The 15,175-nt window shown below is 42.5% G+C and overlaps 1 protein-coding gene and 1 non-coding gene across 3 annotated transcripts in view; one reads left to right on the top strand and one right to left on the bottom strand.

The window, feature by feature from the left end:
• Window positions 1–15,175, top strand: part of APMAP (adipocyte plasma membrane associated protein) — a 37,019-nt gene that overhangs the window by 10,315 nt on the left and 11,529 nt on the right. For both annotated transcript variants that reach the window (XM_045053954.1, XM_006930005.5), the window contains exons 2-4: window positions 840–956; window positions 5,884–5,999; window positions 12,432–12,524. In XM_045053954.1, the coding sequence (XP_044909889.1) occupies window positions 840–956; window positions 5,884–5,999; window positions 12,432–12,524 (326 nt within the window). The remainder of the gene's footprint in view (window positions 1–839; window positions 957–5,883; window positions 6,000–12,431; window positions 12,525–15,175) is intronic.
• On the bottom strand, window positions 11,885–11,986 carry LOC111559921. Its single transcript, XR_002741389.1, has one exon. It is a non-coding gene; the product is annotated as a U6 spliceosomal RNA (small nuclear RNA).

Raw genomic sequence — 15,175 nt, 5'->3', positions numbered from 1 at the left:
TCTGCCTTAGGAGCTCATGATTTTATTTACTTTAAGTTAATCTTGATGTATTTAGTAAATTTTCATTTACAGCAAATAATGATCCTATAAAGTTTATTTAGTTGCAAGAGGCTAAATGTGTTCTCTTGTTTAGCAGATGAGCAATGATGTATGTGAGATCATTTGAGAGTTATTTTAGTTACCATTGGTCATTTGTCCAAAAATGTCACACAGGATTCCCAAGACATCTTCTAGATCTTTGTAAGGCTTTAGTAAAGATGACTTGGAATTGTGATCGTATAGATTCTTTTTAAGTAACTGTCAGTATCTGTCAGACTTCTACCAGGTAGAGAGCTGGGATGTGCTTTTGAGTTCTTAAAAGTGTGATTGGAAAAATGATTGGAGAGTTGGTCACTCAGGAAGTTGTCCTGTGTTCTTTTTGCTTCATGAATTTGTTTCTCTTGTATCTACAAAATCTGGGAATCTTAAGGTTGCTGCTTTGAATCTATGTGCCAGGAAATAGTGGCTTTTGGGAAGCATGTGTCTTCTCTATAGACGAGTGTGTCTCCATTACCTCCTTGTACCTCTTTTCTCCCATTTTTGTGTTTATCAATTCTTTGATTTGCCCTCTTTGAGACATTACTAGAGGACTGAAGGTGCAACCTATCATACTGTCTGGCCAGTAACTGGCAAGTAAGAGTTTCCCACACCGCCATCCTAAAGTGTCATCGCAAGCCACAGAGGTTGGCAGCCTTGGGGTGAATCTAGGCTAGAGGCCTGCTCCTGCTTGATGGGCTTTAAGACTAGCTTGTCCTGGCTGAGCCTCTGCTAATTGCCTTTTTATATTCCATCTCTGTCAGCTCCTTTAGTGGCCGTGTGTTCCGAGTGACCTTCTTGATGCTGGCTGTCTCCCTCACAGTTCCCCTGCTTGGAGCCTTGTTGCTGCTGGATTCTCCCATAGACCCACAGCCTCTCAGGTGAGCTTCCCTGGCCATTCTTGGGAGGGCTTGCATGGCAGATAGAGTAGGCTGGGATAGTATCTAGGGTAATAAACCAATTTGGTTTGAAAGGTAAGTTACTAGGGGGGGCACAGAGAGAGAGAGAGAGAGATAGAGACTTGTGATTTCTTTACTGCCTATGCTTTGTGTGGATTCAGGTGTACCAAAATATATGCATGGTATTGTCCATGATACTCTTTCAAAAACAAAACTATACAAACCAAATGCAAAACCCAGAAAAAATCCTGAATATGAATCCCGAATATGTGTTAGAGATAATTAAAACTTGAATTCATTTGAAGTGGCAAAAGCACACACAAAGGTTGTTACCTTGTTTAAAATTTATAAGTAACTGATTTTTATTTTAATTTTTTTAATGTTTATTATTTTGAGAGAGAGAGAGAGACAGAGCATGAGCAGGGGAGGGGCAGAGAAAGAGGGAGACACAGAATCCAAAGCAGGCTCCTGGCTCCAAGCTGTCAGCACAGAACCTGATGTGGGGCTTGAACCCACAAACTGAGTTCATGACCTGAGCCGAAGTCGGACGCTTAACCAACTGAGCCACCCAGGTGCCCATATAAGTAACTGATTTTTTTTTTTTAAACTTGTGATTAGTGTTCTATTTTTCCTAAATTACCTTTCATTGGTGGGCATCTATGAGTAATGTAGTCCATTATAACTTGAAAAAAATAGTATACACCTAGGGGCCCCATGAAATGTATTCACACTTGTAATTATAATAGTGCAGAGCCAGGCTCTTACTGGTGGGATGATTTATGACGTTGATGTTGAGGGTTGTGCAGTCTGGTTCAGTAAGTAAATTCCCCTTTTCTTTTGAAACTGCCCAGAGGTGATGCTTTCTGAAGTTTATTTTAAGTAAGTTAGTCCATGTAAGGCTTTAAAAACTTCAGACCTGGGGCGCCTGGGTGGCGTAGTCGGTTAAGCGTCCGACTTCAGCCAGGTCACGATCTCACGGTCCGTGAGTTCGAGCCCCGCGTCAGGCTCTGGGCTGATGGCTCGGAGCCTGGAGCCTGTTTCCGATTCTGTGTCTCCCTCTCTCTCTGCCCCTCCCCCGTTCATGCTCTGTCTCTCTCTGTCCCAAAAATAAACAAAAAACGTTGAAAAAAAAAATTAAAAAAAAAAAAACAACTTCAGACCAGAACTATGTCCCCATTATAGAGTGAATATAACATATACAATGGAATTATGTGTTGATGTTTTATAAATAAAAAGGCATTATATTGGACTCAATTTACTGAGAAAGTATTTGGCACCTACAGTGCTTTAAGTAGGTACCCAGCTGGATTCAAGGATATAAAAAGGACACAGTTCTGACCTTAGATTGACATCTGTATACAAGAGTCTACTTTTTGTTGTTGGATTTAGAATTAGTAAAGGCACAAAGTGCTGTTAAAATATAAGATTGAGATTGGGTGAAGGCCTGGGCATTCTAGACTCATGAGATTGCTAGCTTATAATTCCTGGTGTGTCAGTGGACCCTTGCATGCGGCTTTTTGGCTGAGCAGGACCCAAGTGCATACTGGGTATCCTCTCAGAGGGTGTCTCCCAGGATACATGGTGGAGGAAGGAGGCTGTCTTTGCTAACCCTTCTCAACATGTAGAAGGATGTAGCTCAACCCACCCCAAATAGAAACTGACCTGGGGCTTTCTAGGTAATCTAGTTGTTTAAGGTGGGAGTGTGAACCGTGTCCACAGCCGGGGATCAAAACCTTGGCTGGGGAGCTAACCTTGGAGAAGAGCAGGAGAGTGGAAAGAGCAGGCAAAGATGGAGCTTCGGTAACTAGAGGCCTTTGATCTCAGTAGAGGTGAATTTGTGCGTGGAAAGAGTAAAGAAATTCAAAGGAAAGATAGGTGTTTGCTCCTGACCAGAAACTGAAAGGAAACATGGCCCACTAAGGATTTGAAGTTGTACAAAGCAAGTTCTGTCTGTGGAGTAGATGAGCCTGATGAGGAGGAAAGGGAGGAGAAACTCAGTGAAACCAGAATGGCTGACAGGGATCTCTCCCATGCTCAGACTTCAGGAATGACTTGCTCAAAAACTGGAAGGAGTGGCCCCAAAATGCAGAACAAAAGCAGAAGACTGGCGAAGGTGTAAGAATAGGAATGAGCTGAGGTTTGGAAGAAAATGCTAGTGACGACAGCAAAAAAGCTTCTTTCAAACTCTATTCAGAGCAAAAAGAGCAAGGAAGGGGGAAACCCACTCTCTGGAGCAAGTAAGTGGTTGCAGTATTGATGATGATGGAAAAGCAGAGCTACCAGCTTCTGCTCCGCTTCTGTTATCTCCACGAGCCAAGGAGTATGGGACATGGCAGGGAACGGGGCCAAGCCAACTGGCCAGGTGGGAGGGCAGCTGATGGAGGTGCCTCAGAGAGTCTACCTCTAGTTTACATGACATCCTGTGAGACCTTACACCACACTTAGAAATCTCTGAGAAATCAAAGAGAAAAATGAAGAGGGGTGCAGATCCCTCCAGAATGGATTATACGAAGTTGGTTTCAGTTCTAAGCAGCAGTCACCAGGAAGATTGCAGGGCTTTGTCAAAAACCTGCCATGCAAGGTGCCTTTCTTTCATTCCTTGTTTGGCAGATTGGAGGACCATCGTAGACACAGCATGTATGACATCCTGATTTCTGGAGGATGTTGGTCAGTTCTTTCAGGATACATTTAACACATGGATTTAATGGGACTTGATATGAGTTAGCAGGACTTAGTAGGAATTAACAGGGAGTTAATAAGAGTTGATAAGTTCACAGGCTTTAACAAGGTTCCATGTGGCCTGGCTGGCCATAGAGCACTGATTTGGGCTTCCTGGGGCCATTCTTCCTTGATGCTTCTGCTCAGGCTACAGGAGTGGGAGCCCTTTCTTACCCATCCTTTACATTTTTTCATTTAAGTTTCTTTGTGTCTGCCAATCGAGATAATACCCAGACTTCTTGTTGGCAGGGACAGTGCACGATATACTGATTAGGTTGATGCTATATATATTTCTTAAGGACTTCCTTTGTGTAAGGAATTAGGCAAAGTCCAAGGACTGGGCAGTAGGGGGTGGCTGAGTATCTGGTGTGCTGTCCTCTATCTCTGGCTGTATGTGCTTGTTCAGTCTTCACGCACACCTCAGGAGGGCTGACCTTCCCAAGGTCAGAATTTGAACCCAGCCGTGTCCATCTCTGTAGCCTAGGCTCTTCTCACCAAAGTATGCAGGTTGCATACTTTATTTCCTTTGGAAATAAAACTCCTAGTTACACAGAGTGTTTTTTAAAGCAGGTAGAAAGCCATAATTGGGAGGCAGGGTATAGTGAAGGTGTGGGATGGGGGGTAGGGGTAGAGTTTAATTCAGAGGAAATTGTACAGTGTCTTGAGTACACACCTGACTCAGAGGAGGCAGTAAGAAGTGAAGTGCTCTGCTGGGAAGGAAGGGATTGGGCAAGGTGGGGAAACTTCTCCATCATTCCATAGCCTCAGCCACCACTCCCTCTTGGTTCTTGCACTCTGCTGGACTGGCTGGGAAACTGCCCTGCTTGAGGGCAAGGTAGGGAAGGAATTGGGAGATATTCTCCCTCTCCGCTCCATTCTTCCCTTCCTCTCCCCACTCCTCCCTCCCACAGTGTTCATTAGGAGCCTCCTGTATGCCAGGTGCTTGAGATTCGGCAGTGAAAAATAGAAACAAATCTCTGATCTCACGGGCCATGTGTTCTACTGGGGATAGACAGACAATAAATGTAACAGAGAAGTGAGAAGCTGATAAATACTATGGAAAAAATAGAGTAGGGTAGGTAGGGGCTAGGCTTTTGGGGGAGTATTAGGTATGGAATGTTATATTGGGTGTTAATAGCAGGCCTCACTGAGAAGGTGAGGGTGGAGCACAGATTTAAGGATTTAAGGTGGGAGGTGCCTGTTACGGTCAGGGGGAGAGGAGTGGAGAGAGGTAACTGTGGGTATGCTGGGAAGGGCGTCCCTGAAAGGCTGTAGGCTCTGGGTGAGATGGGGCTGTTGCAGGGCTGTGAGAGCCAAACGCTGTGATCTGACTGTGTCTCACAAAGTGCATGGTGCTGCTGGGTTGAGGATATACTGTAGGGAACAAGGGAGGAAGTGGGAATGAGAAGGTGGTGGCCTGGACCAGGGCGGTAGCAGATGACATGGGGAGAAGGGCTTTAAACTGTGTCTGTTTTCTGTAGGTGTCACCAGCAGGATTTGATGGCTCGGGAGAAGTAGGTGTATTTGTGTGTAGATGGGAAGGACTAGTGGAGAGGGAAGATCTCTGGAGCTGAAGTCTGTTGTCAGGGGAAGGGTCCAGGGCCCAGCGAAAGCTGGCTTCAGAGAAAAGCCAGGCTGAGCCCTGAGAGGGACAGGTAGGAGGTAGAGTGCACCTGTGCTGAATGATGGGCTGGTGGTACCAGCCCCAGGCCAAACTCCTCTTATTTCTTGTGTCTTCTCCTTGAAGCAGGAAGCAACTCTATCAGCTGTGAAATGTCAGCACCACTCTCCTCTGCCTTAGTTGGACTTTAATGACTGGGCAGACTGGGCAGACTGGGCAGCCACTGGGAAAATAAATGCCAGGGTGTGTGAATCAGAGGGTGTGAAGAGGTCTAACTTGCCTCAAGGTCTGGGACAGGAGCTTGTGTAGTTGGAGGCCCCAAGTTGTCTTAAGTGATTATCAAAGTTCTTGCATTAGGCATAATCATATTTTAATTTTTCTGTACGGTGACCTTTTCTGATATCCTAGAATGTTTTTTTCCCCTTGACCTTTGTGTTTCTGGCAACTGAGGATGTTATTGCAACATGCCCTCTTTGTCAAAAACCGGGGAATAATGCATGAAGGTCCCCGGTTAACACTTTCTTCATGTATTTCTTATAGACAAATCCTTATAATTGCATTATTTTACAGCTTCAAAGAACCCCCTCTCTTGCTTGGTGTTCTGCAACCAAATATGAAGTTACGACAGGCGGAAAGGCTATTTGAAAATCAACTTATTGGGCCAGAGTCCATAGCAAATATTGGGGGTAAGTAGTAAACCCCTTTAACATCAAGGCTCTATGAGGGGGGTTCTGCCAGAGCAGCCGCGATGCATCTGCTCCTGTGTGTGGGGGGGTCCTGGACGTCCTCCTCAGTTGCAGAGGCGCTGTGCTTGTCGAGCAGACGCCCCTCAGCTGTCTGAGTTACAGACCATTTCAGTGCTGTGTGGTTTTGAGTTCATGTCTGTGGAGCAGTTTTTTCTGCTCAAAGTGTTGGGCCCATCAAATTGAAGAGAAAAAGGAAAGATGATGACCTTGATGTTAGCTCATTTATCAGAGTTTGGTAGGTATTACTTGATAGGACATTGCTTCTTCATTCAGTTTGTCTTTGTACAGATTTCATTTTTGAAAAGAGTACAAATGATTCTCTGTATTTCCACTGTTGTTTTGTTCGTTTTTGTGTGAGGCTGACTTTGGTGGGTATGTTTAGGGGTAACTTAACTGTATGCTAACAACTAGATGTGACTCTGGTTCTGATTCTTGAATCTCTGGCCACAAGGCACTTTCTGCCTTTTAGGATGAAGATTAAGATCAGGAATCAAAGGACACGGTTAATGAGAAGTTAAAGAACTTAAAATGGGATGAGGATTTCTGAGCCGCTTAATGCGGCAGGCCACTCCTCGTTCCGAAGGATGGTGTGTTTCCGTGAAGTGGTGGTGGACTTGTGCGTCCTGTGTGCTGCTGGATGTGGGACCCAAATCTGATGCATTCTGTGACTATTGGTTTGTTTGGCTGGCTGAGTCAAAATTGTAAGAGGGATAGGCACTTCATGATAGAACCTCATGTTTCTCTTTAAAAGACATTGATATTTATTAATACATTTCGCAGATTTTGTGTTTTTTGGTGAAAAACCAAATATTGATATTTACAACTGGAACTTCAGGGAGTTACAGTGATCTTTTTCGTTATCTTTCAATGAGAATGTTTTTCTTAGTTCCTTCCTTTTGTCTTAGACTGACCCCTCATTGCACCTTGCCACCAGGGCTTGCTTTTTTTCCTTAAAGGCCCTGGTTATTCTCCTTGTGACATTTCTGGTTAGGCAGAGTGGGGGCCTGTTAATTTGCCTGCAGCTGTAACCACACGGAGGCCCCCAGGGAGCCCCTGCTTCCAGCTTCATTTGGAAGCTGTCCCTGGGGATTGGCTGGCATGTTGCTGGCAGCAGAAGGAGGCACTAGCCTCGGGACGGTGCCAGAGAAGAGTAATCACCAATTAACATGCTTTCATTTTTCTAAATAGATTTGTTTTTTTAGAGCATTTTAGATTCATAGCAAAATTGAGGGGATAGTACAGAGATTTACCATATTCCCCTACCCCCCCACCACATATAGACAGCCTCCTTCATTATCAACACCCTGTACCAGAGTGGCTCATGTGTTACAGTTCATGAACCTATACTGACACGTCATTATGACCTGGAGTCCATAGTTTACCTTAGGGTTCACCTTTGGTATTGTACATTCTATAGGTTTGGACAAATGTGTAATAAAGTGTATCCACCATTATAATATCATACAGAGTAGTTTCACTGCTCTACAAATCCTCAGAATTCCTCTGTGCTCTACCTTTTCATCCCTCCCCACCCTGCAACCTTGGGTACCTTTTTACTCTCTATATTTTTGCCTTTTTCAGAATGTCATATAATTGGAATCATGTAGCATGTAGCTTTTTCAAATTGGCTTCTTTCACTTAGTAATTTGCATTTAAGTTTCCTCCACGTCTTTTCATGGCTTCATAGCTCATTCCTTTTTATTGCTGAGTAATACTCCATGTGTGAGTGCACCAGAGTTTATCCATTTACCTACTGAAGGACATCTTGGTTGCTTCCAAATTTTGTCAATTGTGAATAAGGCTGCTGTAAACATCCATGTGCAGGTTTTTATATGGACTTATGTTTTCAACTCATTTGGGTAGGTACCATGGAGCGCAATTGCTGGATTGTAAAAATATGTTTAGTTTTATAAGAAACCGTCAAACTGTCTTCCAAAATGGCTGTAACATTTTGCATTCTGACCAGCAGTGAATGAGAATCCTTGTTGCTCTATATCTTCACCAACATTTGGTGTTGTCTGTGTTTTAGATTTTTGGCCATTCTAATAGGTGTATAGTGGTATTTCATTGTTTTAATTTGCAGTTCCCAAATGGACATATGATGTTGAGCATCTTTTCATACACTTATTTTCCATTTGCATACCTTCTCTGGTGAGGTATCTAAGGCTTTTGGCCATTTGAAAAATTGGTATATTCATTTTCTTATTGTTGATTTTAAGAGTTCTTTGTATATTTTGGGTAACAGTCCTTTATCAAATGTATATTTTGCAATATTTTTTCCTGGTCCATGCCTTGTTTTCTAAATCCCTTGACAGTGTCTTTCACAGAGCAGAAATTTTTAGTTCTAATGAAGTCCAACTTATTAGTTATTTTTTCATTGATTGTGCCTTTTCTGTTGTATCAAAAAAATAATTACCACACCCAAAGTCACCTAAATTTTCTCCTATGTGATCCTCTAGGAGTTTTATACTTTTGCATTTTACGTTCAGGTCTGTGATCCATTTTGACTTTACTGTTGTGAAGGGTGTAACGTCTGTGTTTAGATTCAATTTTTGCATGTGGATGTCCAGATGTTTCAGCACCATTGTGGGAAATATGATCTTTGCTCCATTATATTGCAATATATTATATAAGATTGCATTGTGAAAGATCAGTTGACTGTATTTATGTGGCTCTATTTCTGAATTGTGTTACATCAAACAATTTGTCTAATTCTTTTTGCCGTTACCACAATGTCTTGGTTATCGTAGCATTATAGTAAGTCTTGAAGTCAGGTAGGGTCAGTCGTCTGACGTTGCTCTTCAATACTGTATTGGCCACTCTGGATCTTTTCCTTCTCCATAGAATCAGTTTTAGGATATCTACAAATAACTTGCTAGGATTTTGATTGGGATTGTTTTTGAATCTGTAAATCAAGTTGGGCAGAACTGAACTTTTCACAATTTTGAATCTTCCTGTTCATGAACATGGAATATCTTTCCATTTATTTAGTTTGTTTTTTTTTTTAATTTCTTTCATCAGAGTTTTGTAGTTTTCCTCATATAGATCTTGTGCATATTTTGCTATATTGAGACCTAAATATTTTATTCTCTTGGGTGCTGATGTAAGTGCTATTCTGTTTTTAAGTTTAAATTCCACTTGTTCATTTCTGGTATATAGGAAAGTCATTGACTTTTAAATATAACCCTTGAATCCTGAAACCTTGCTATAATCACTTATTCTATGAGTTTGTTGTTGTTGTTGTTGTTGATTCTTTGGGATTCTCTACATAGACGATCATATCATCTATGAACAAAGATGGATTTATTTCTTCTCAGTATACCTTTTATTTCCATCTCTTTTTGCATTAGCAAGGACTTCTGGTACAGTATTGTGAAGGAGTTGTGAGGTGGGGATATTCTTGCTTTGTTCCTTAATCTTAGTGGGAAAGCTTACAAGTTTGTTGCCAAGAATTAGGATGTTAGCTGTAGGTTTTTTGTAGATGTGCTTTATCAAGTTGAAGTGCCCTTCTATTCCTAATTTGCTGAAAGTTTTTATCATGAACAGATGTTGGATTTTTGTCAAATGCTCTTCTGCATGTGTCAATATGATCATGTGATTTTTCTTTAACCTGTTGATACTGTGGATTACTTAATTGATTTTCAAATGCTGAACCAGCCTTGCATACCTGGGATAAATCCCACTTGATTGGGGTGTATGATTCTTTTCATATATTATTGGATTTGACTTGTTAATATTTTGTTGAGGGTTTTTGCATTTGTCTTCATGAGAGATCTTGGTCTGTAGTTTTTGGTAATGACTAGTTTTGTCATTAGGATAATGCTGGCTTCATAGAACGAGTTAGGAAGTATTCCCTCTGCTTTTATTTTCTGGAAGAGATTGTAGAGAACCGGTGTTATTTCTTCCTTATAAATGTTTGGAAGAATTCATTAATGAGAGGCTTGTGCTTTCTGTTTTGGAAGGTTATAGTTATTGATTCATTGCTTCCATAGATATAGGCCTATTCAAATAGTCTATTTTTTCTTGTGTTTTGGCTGATTGTGTTTTTCAGGGAATTGGTTTATTTCCTCTAGGTTGTCGAATTTGTGAGCATAGAGTTGTTATGATATTCCTTTATTATCCTTCTATGTCCATGGGGTCTATCGGGATATTCCCTTTTTCATTTCTGATGTTGGTAATTTGTATCTTCTCTCTTTTTTCTTAGCCTGGCTAAAGGATTGTCATTTATTGATCTTTTCAAAGAACCATCGTTTGGTTTTGCTGATTTCTCTTTTGATTTACTGTTTCCAGTTTCATATTAATGATATCAGTCTCCTCTTAACCTTTCTTTCTTGATTACCTTGGGTTTACTTGGCTTTTCTTTTTCTTTTTTAGTTTCCTAAGATGGAAGCTTAAGTAATTGATTTTAGTTCTTCTTTCCTAATATATGCATTCAATGGTATACATTTCTTCCTAAGCACTGCTTTCACTGCATGCACAGGTTTTGATAAGTTGTATTTTCATTTTCATTTAGTTCAAAATGTTTTTCAGTCTCTCTTGAGATATCTTCTTTGACCTTGGTGTATTTAGAAGTGTGTTTAATCTTCAAGTATTTTAGGATTTTCCAGCCATCTTTCTGTATTGATTTGGATTAAAAAAAAATTTTTTTTTCAACGTTTATTTATTTTTGGGACAGAGAGAGACAGAGCATGAACGGGGGAGGGGCAGAGAGAGAGGGAGACACAGAATCGGAAACAGGCTCCAGGCTCTGAGCCATCAGCCCAGAGCCCGACGCGGGGCTCGAACTCACCGACGGCAAGATTGTGACCTGGCTGAAGTCGGACGCTTAACCGACTGCGCCACCCAGGCGCCCCTTGATTTGGATTTTAATTCCATTGTGGTCTGAGAGTAGATTTGAGAGTCTGAGAGTATGATTTATATTCTTTTAAATTTATTAAGGTGTTTTTATGGCCCAGATTGTGGTCTGTCTTCCTGAATGTTCCATGTGAACTTGAGAAAAAGGTGTATCCTGCTGTATTTGGATGAGTAATTGATAGATGTCAATTGTATGTAATTGGTAAATGGTGCTCTTGTGTTCAACTATGTCCTTATTGATTTTCTGTCTGCAGGACTTGTCCATTTCTGATATAGAGAGATGATGAAGTCTTCAATTCTTATGGTGTTTTTATCTCTTTGTCGTTACATTTCTATCAGTGCTGCCTCATGGATTTTGATGATTTGTTATTAGGCACATACACATTAAAGCTTGTGATGTCTTCTTAGAAGATTGACCCTTTATTATATGTAATGTTCTTCTTTATCCCTAATATTCTTTTCTCTGAAGTTGGCTCTGTCAACATTTGACTTGGTATATCTTCTTCTTGGTGTATCTTTATATGTTAAGTGTGTTTCCTGTGGACAGCATGTAGTGGGTCTTGTTTTTTGATTTCTTCTGAGAGTCTCTGTATTTTTCATGGGTATATTTAGACCGTTGATGTTTAAAGTGATAATTTATATAGTTGGATTAATATTTACCATAATCATTACTGTTTTCTGTTTGTTCCTTTGTTTTTTGTTCTTGTTTTTGTCTTCACCCTCTTTCTGCCTTTTATGTTTTTTTGTTTGTCTTAGTATAGTTGACAGAGTGTTAACATTAGTTTCAGGTGTACGGCTTAGGGATTTGATAATTTTATACATTATGCTATATTCACCACAAGTATAGCTACTTTTATAGTTTTATTGACCATTTTTATGATTCCATTTTATTTTCTTGCTTAGCATATCAATTATACTTTTTCTAAAGAATTGTTTTAGTGGTTGTCCTAGAGTTTGCCTGTATACATTTAAAAACTATGGAATGTTTTCATGAATTTGTGTGTCATCCTTGCACAGGGGCCATGCTAATCTCTGCATTGATCCAATTGTATATGTGCTGATGAAGTGAGCACACAGTGTGCTTTAGTTTTATCCCGAGCGACTTTCTAGCAGTTCTTTCTCTTCAGTTGGATATAATCCACGCAGCAGCAGACACTCACTGGAGGCGGACATGATCATATATGCCCCTGAGTGCTGAGTCAGCCTGAGAGTCCTTGCTCCTTTGAGAGTAGAAAATCCTCACTTGTTTTTTCAGATTGGTGTCTGCTGGCTGCACCCTTGCTCCAACGTCAGGTTCAAGCCCACATACCTGGGACATTGGGCCCCAGGCCCCCGTGGTTTTATCACTGCTTGCTTGCTTTAAGGACTTTTTAAGGACTCAGACAACTTTTTCATCTTCAGAACTGCCATTTTCTCTCTAGAGATGAAAAATACAAACAAACCACCTCTGTTGTAGAAGGCTATGACAGTTCTTAGGCTAATCTAGTAACTCTTGTTCCTTTTTATTTTTTTAAACAGATGTGATGTTTACTGGTACGGCAGATGGCCGGATCGTAAAACTTGAAAATGGTGAAGTAGAGACCATTGCCCGCTTTGGTTCAGGCCCATGCAGTAAGTTAGTGACCGTCCCCCTGATACATGTCTCTTGTTACTGAGAAAAGTGCTGAATGACTGTGTGGAACTAACTCTCCCTAGAAGTCAGGTTCACCCTTGAAGAAAAAAGAGCCCCTGACCACCTGGCAGATCGAACCTGACCTGGGCATTACCACCAGCTCTTCATTTGCCCTGTGGTCCCTGGACCTCACTGTACCTGATTGTTACTCTTCGAGGCAGTGGCCTTCACACCTGCCAGTTATCTCATGGGCCCCGCCCCCTGCCATTCCATAGTGGCCTGTGTTCATCCTTGAGGTTAACTTTGGAGAAGATTATAGCCATTGTCACAGTGCTGCTGTGGAAGCACAGTTGGCTCTGTTGTTACTTGGAGGTTTAAATGTCATTCCTACATTAGCTTCCCAGGAATTTCAGCAGTGTCATTCAAAGTCAAAACACCCTGAAGTCACTCAGTTTTTGGGAAATGAGAGTAGAAGAATCTCACCATTAAAAACTGATAACCCACAGATTTTTTTATTAGTTATTGTTTTTTTTTTAATGTTTGTTTATTTTTGAGAGAGACTTAGTGTGTGAGTGGGGGAGGGGCAGAGACAAAGGGAGAGACACAGAATCTGAAGCAGGCTCCAGGCTCTGAGCTGTCAGCACAGAGTCTGACGCAGGGCTTGAACCCACAAACTGCAAGATCATGACCTGAGCCGAAGTTGGACGCTTAACCCACTGAACCACCCAGGTGCGCCTAGTTACTGTTTTTTAATAGGTAGAATGTTTTTGTAAAAATGATGCATTTTCATTTGCAAACAACACAAAGGTACAAAGAAGGAAGTAAAAATCATCTCAGAGTTTTCACAGATGTAACTGTTAACGTTCTAGTGAATAGCTTTTCAGATATCTTTCTGTTCACAGATACTCTGGTTTTGTGATGGAATCATACTGTATATCCAGTTTTTTAACCTGCCTTTTCCATTCCATATTTTGGCAGTAAGTGATCTTGCAGTCAGTGTCTTGAAGTAAGGATTCTTGTAGTAAGCACCCTGCAGTAAGCACCCCGCAGAAAGCACCCTGCAGTAAGCACCGCTCACCCCTTTACTGCAGTAAACAACCCTGCAGTAAGCAATCCTGAATGCAGTAAGCACCCTGCAGTAAGCAATCCTTAAAAACCCTGCAGAAAGCACCTTGCAGTAAGCAACCATGCACTAAGTACACTGCAGAAAGTACTCTGCAGTAAGCAACCTGGCAGAAAGCACCCCTCAGTAAACAACCCTGCAGTAAGCACCCTGCGGTAAGCAACCATGCAGTAAGCAACCCTTAAAAACCCTGCAGAAAGCACCTTGCAGTAAGCAACCTGCAGAGAGTACCCTGCACTAAGCAACCCTGCAGAAAGCACCCTGCAGTAAGTAACCATGCAGTAAGCACCCTGCAGTAAGCAACCCTGCAGAAAGCATCCTACAGAGAGCTCCCTGAAGAGAGCACCTGCACTAAGCACCCTGCAGTAAGCGACCCAGCAGAGAGTACCATGAAGTAAGTGATCCTGTAGTGAGCTCCCTGCACTAAGCACCTGGCAGTAAGCAACCCTGCAATAAACAACCCTGCAGTGAGCACCCTGCAGTAAGCAACCCCATAGTGAGCACCCCACAGTAAACAACCCTTCAGAGAGCACTCTGCAGTAAGCATCCTGCAGTAAACAACCCTGTAGAGAGCATCCTGCAGTGAGCACCCTACAGTGAGCACCGTGCACTAAGCAACCCTGCAGAGAGCACCCTGCAGTAAACAACCCCACAGTGAGCACCCTGCAGTAAGCAACCCTGCAGTGAACACCCCACAGTGAGTACCCCATAGTAAACAACCCCGCAGTGAGTACCCTGCAGTAAGCAATCCCGCAGTGAGCACTCCACAGTAAGCAACCCCGCAGTGAGCACCCCGCAGTAAACAACTCTGCAGTGAGCACCCCACAGTAAACAACCATGCAGTGAGTACCCCGCAGTAAGCAACCCCCCAGTAAGCACCCTGCAGTAAGCAGCCTGCAGTAAACAACTCTGCAATATGAGCACCCCACAGTAAACAACCCTGCAGTGAGCACCCCGCACTAAGCAACCCTGCAGAGAGCACCCTGCAGTAAACAACCCCACAGTGAGCACCCTGCAGTAAGCAACCCTGCAGTGAACACCCCACAGTGAGTACTCCATAGTAAACAACCCCGCAGTGAGTACCCTGCAGTAAGCAATCCCGCAGTGAGCACTCCACAGTAAGCAACCCCGCAGTGAGCACCCCGCAGTAAACAACTCTGCAGTGAGCACCCCACAGTAAACAACCATGCAGTGAGTACCCCGCAGTAAGCAACCCCCCAGTAAGCACCCTGCAGTAAGCAGCCTGCAGTAAACAACTCTGCAATATGAGCACCCCACAGTAAACAACCCTGCAGTGAGCACCCCGCACTAAGCAACCCTGCAGAGAGCACCCTGCAGTAAACAACCCCACAGTGAGCACCCTGCAGTAAGCAACCCTGCAGTGAACACCCCACAGTGAGTACTCCATAGTAAACAACCCCGCAGTGAGTACCCTGCAGTAAGCAATCCCGCAGTGAGCACTCCACAGTAAGCAACCCCGCAGTGAGCACCCCGCAGTAAACAACTCTGCAGTGAGCACCCCACAGT

Source organism: Felis catus, chromosome A3 (genome assembly GCF_018350175.1).
Source record: "Felis catus isolate Fca126 chromosome A3, F.catus_Fca126_mat1.0, whole genome shotgun sequence".
Classification (NCBI taxonomy): domain Eukaryota; kingdom Metazoa; phylum Chordata; class Mammalia; order Carnivora; family Felidae; genus Felis; species Felis catus.
This window is presented reverse-complemented; position numbering and strand designations above follow the sequence as displayed.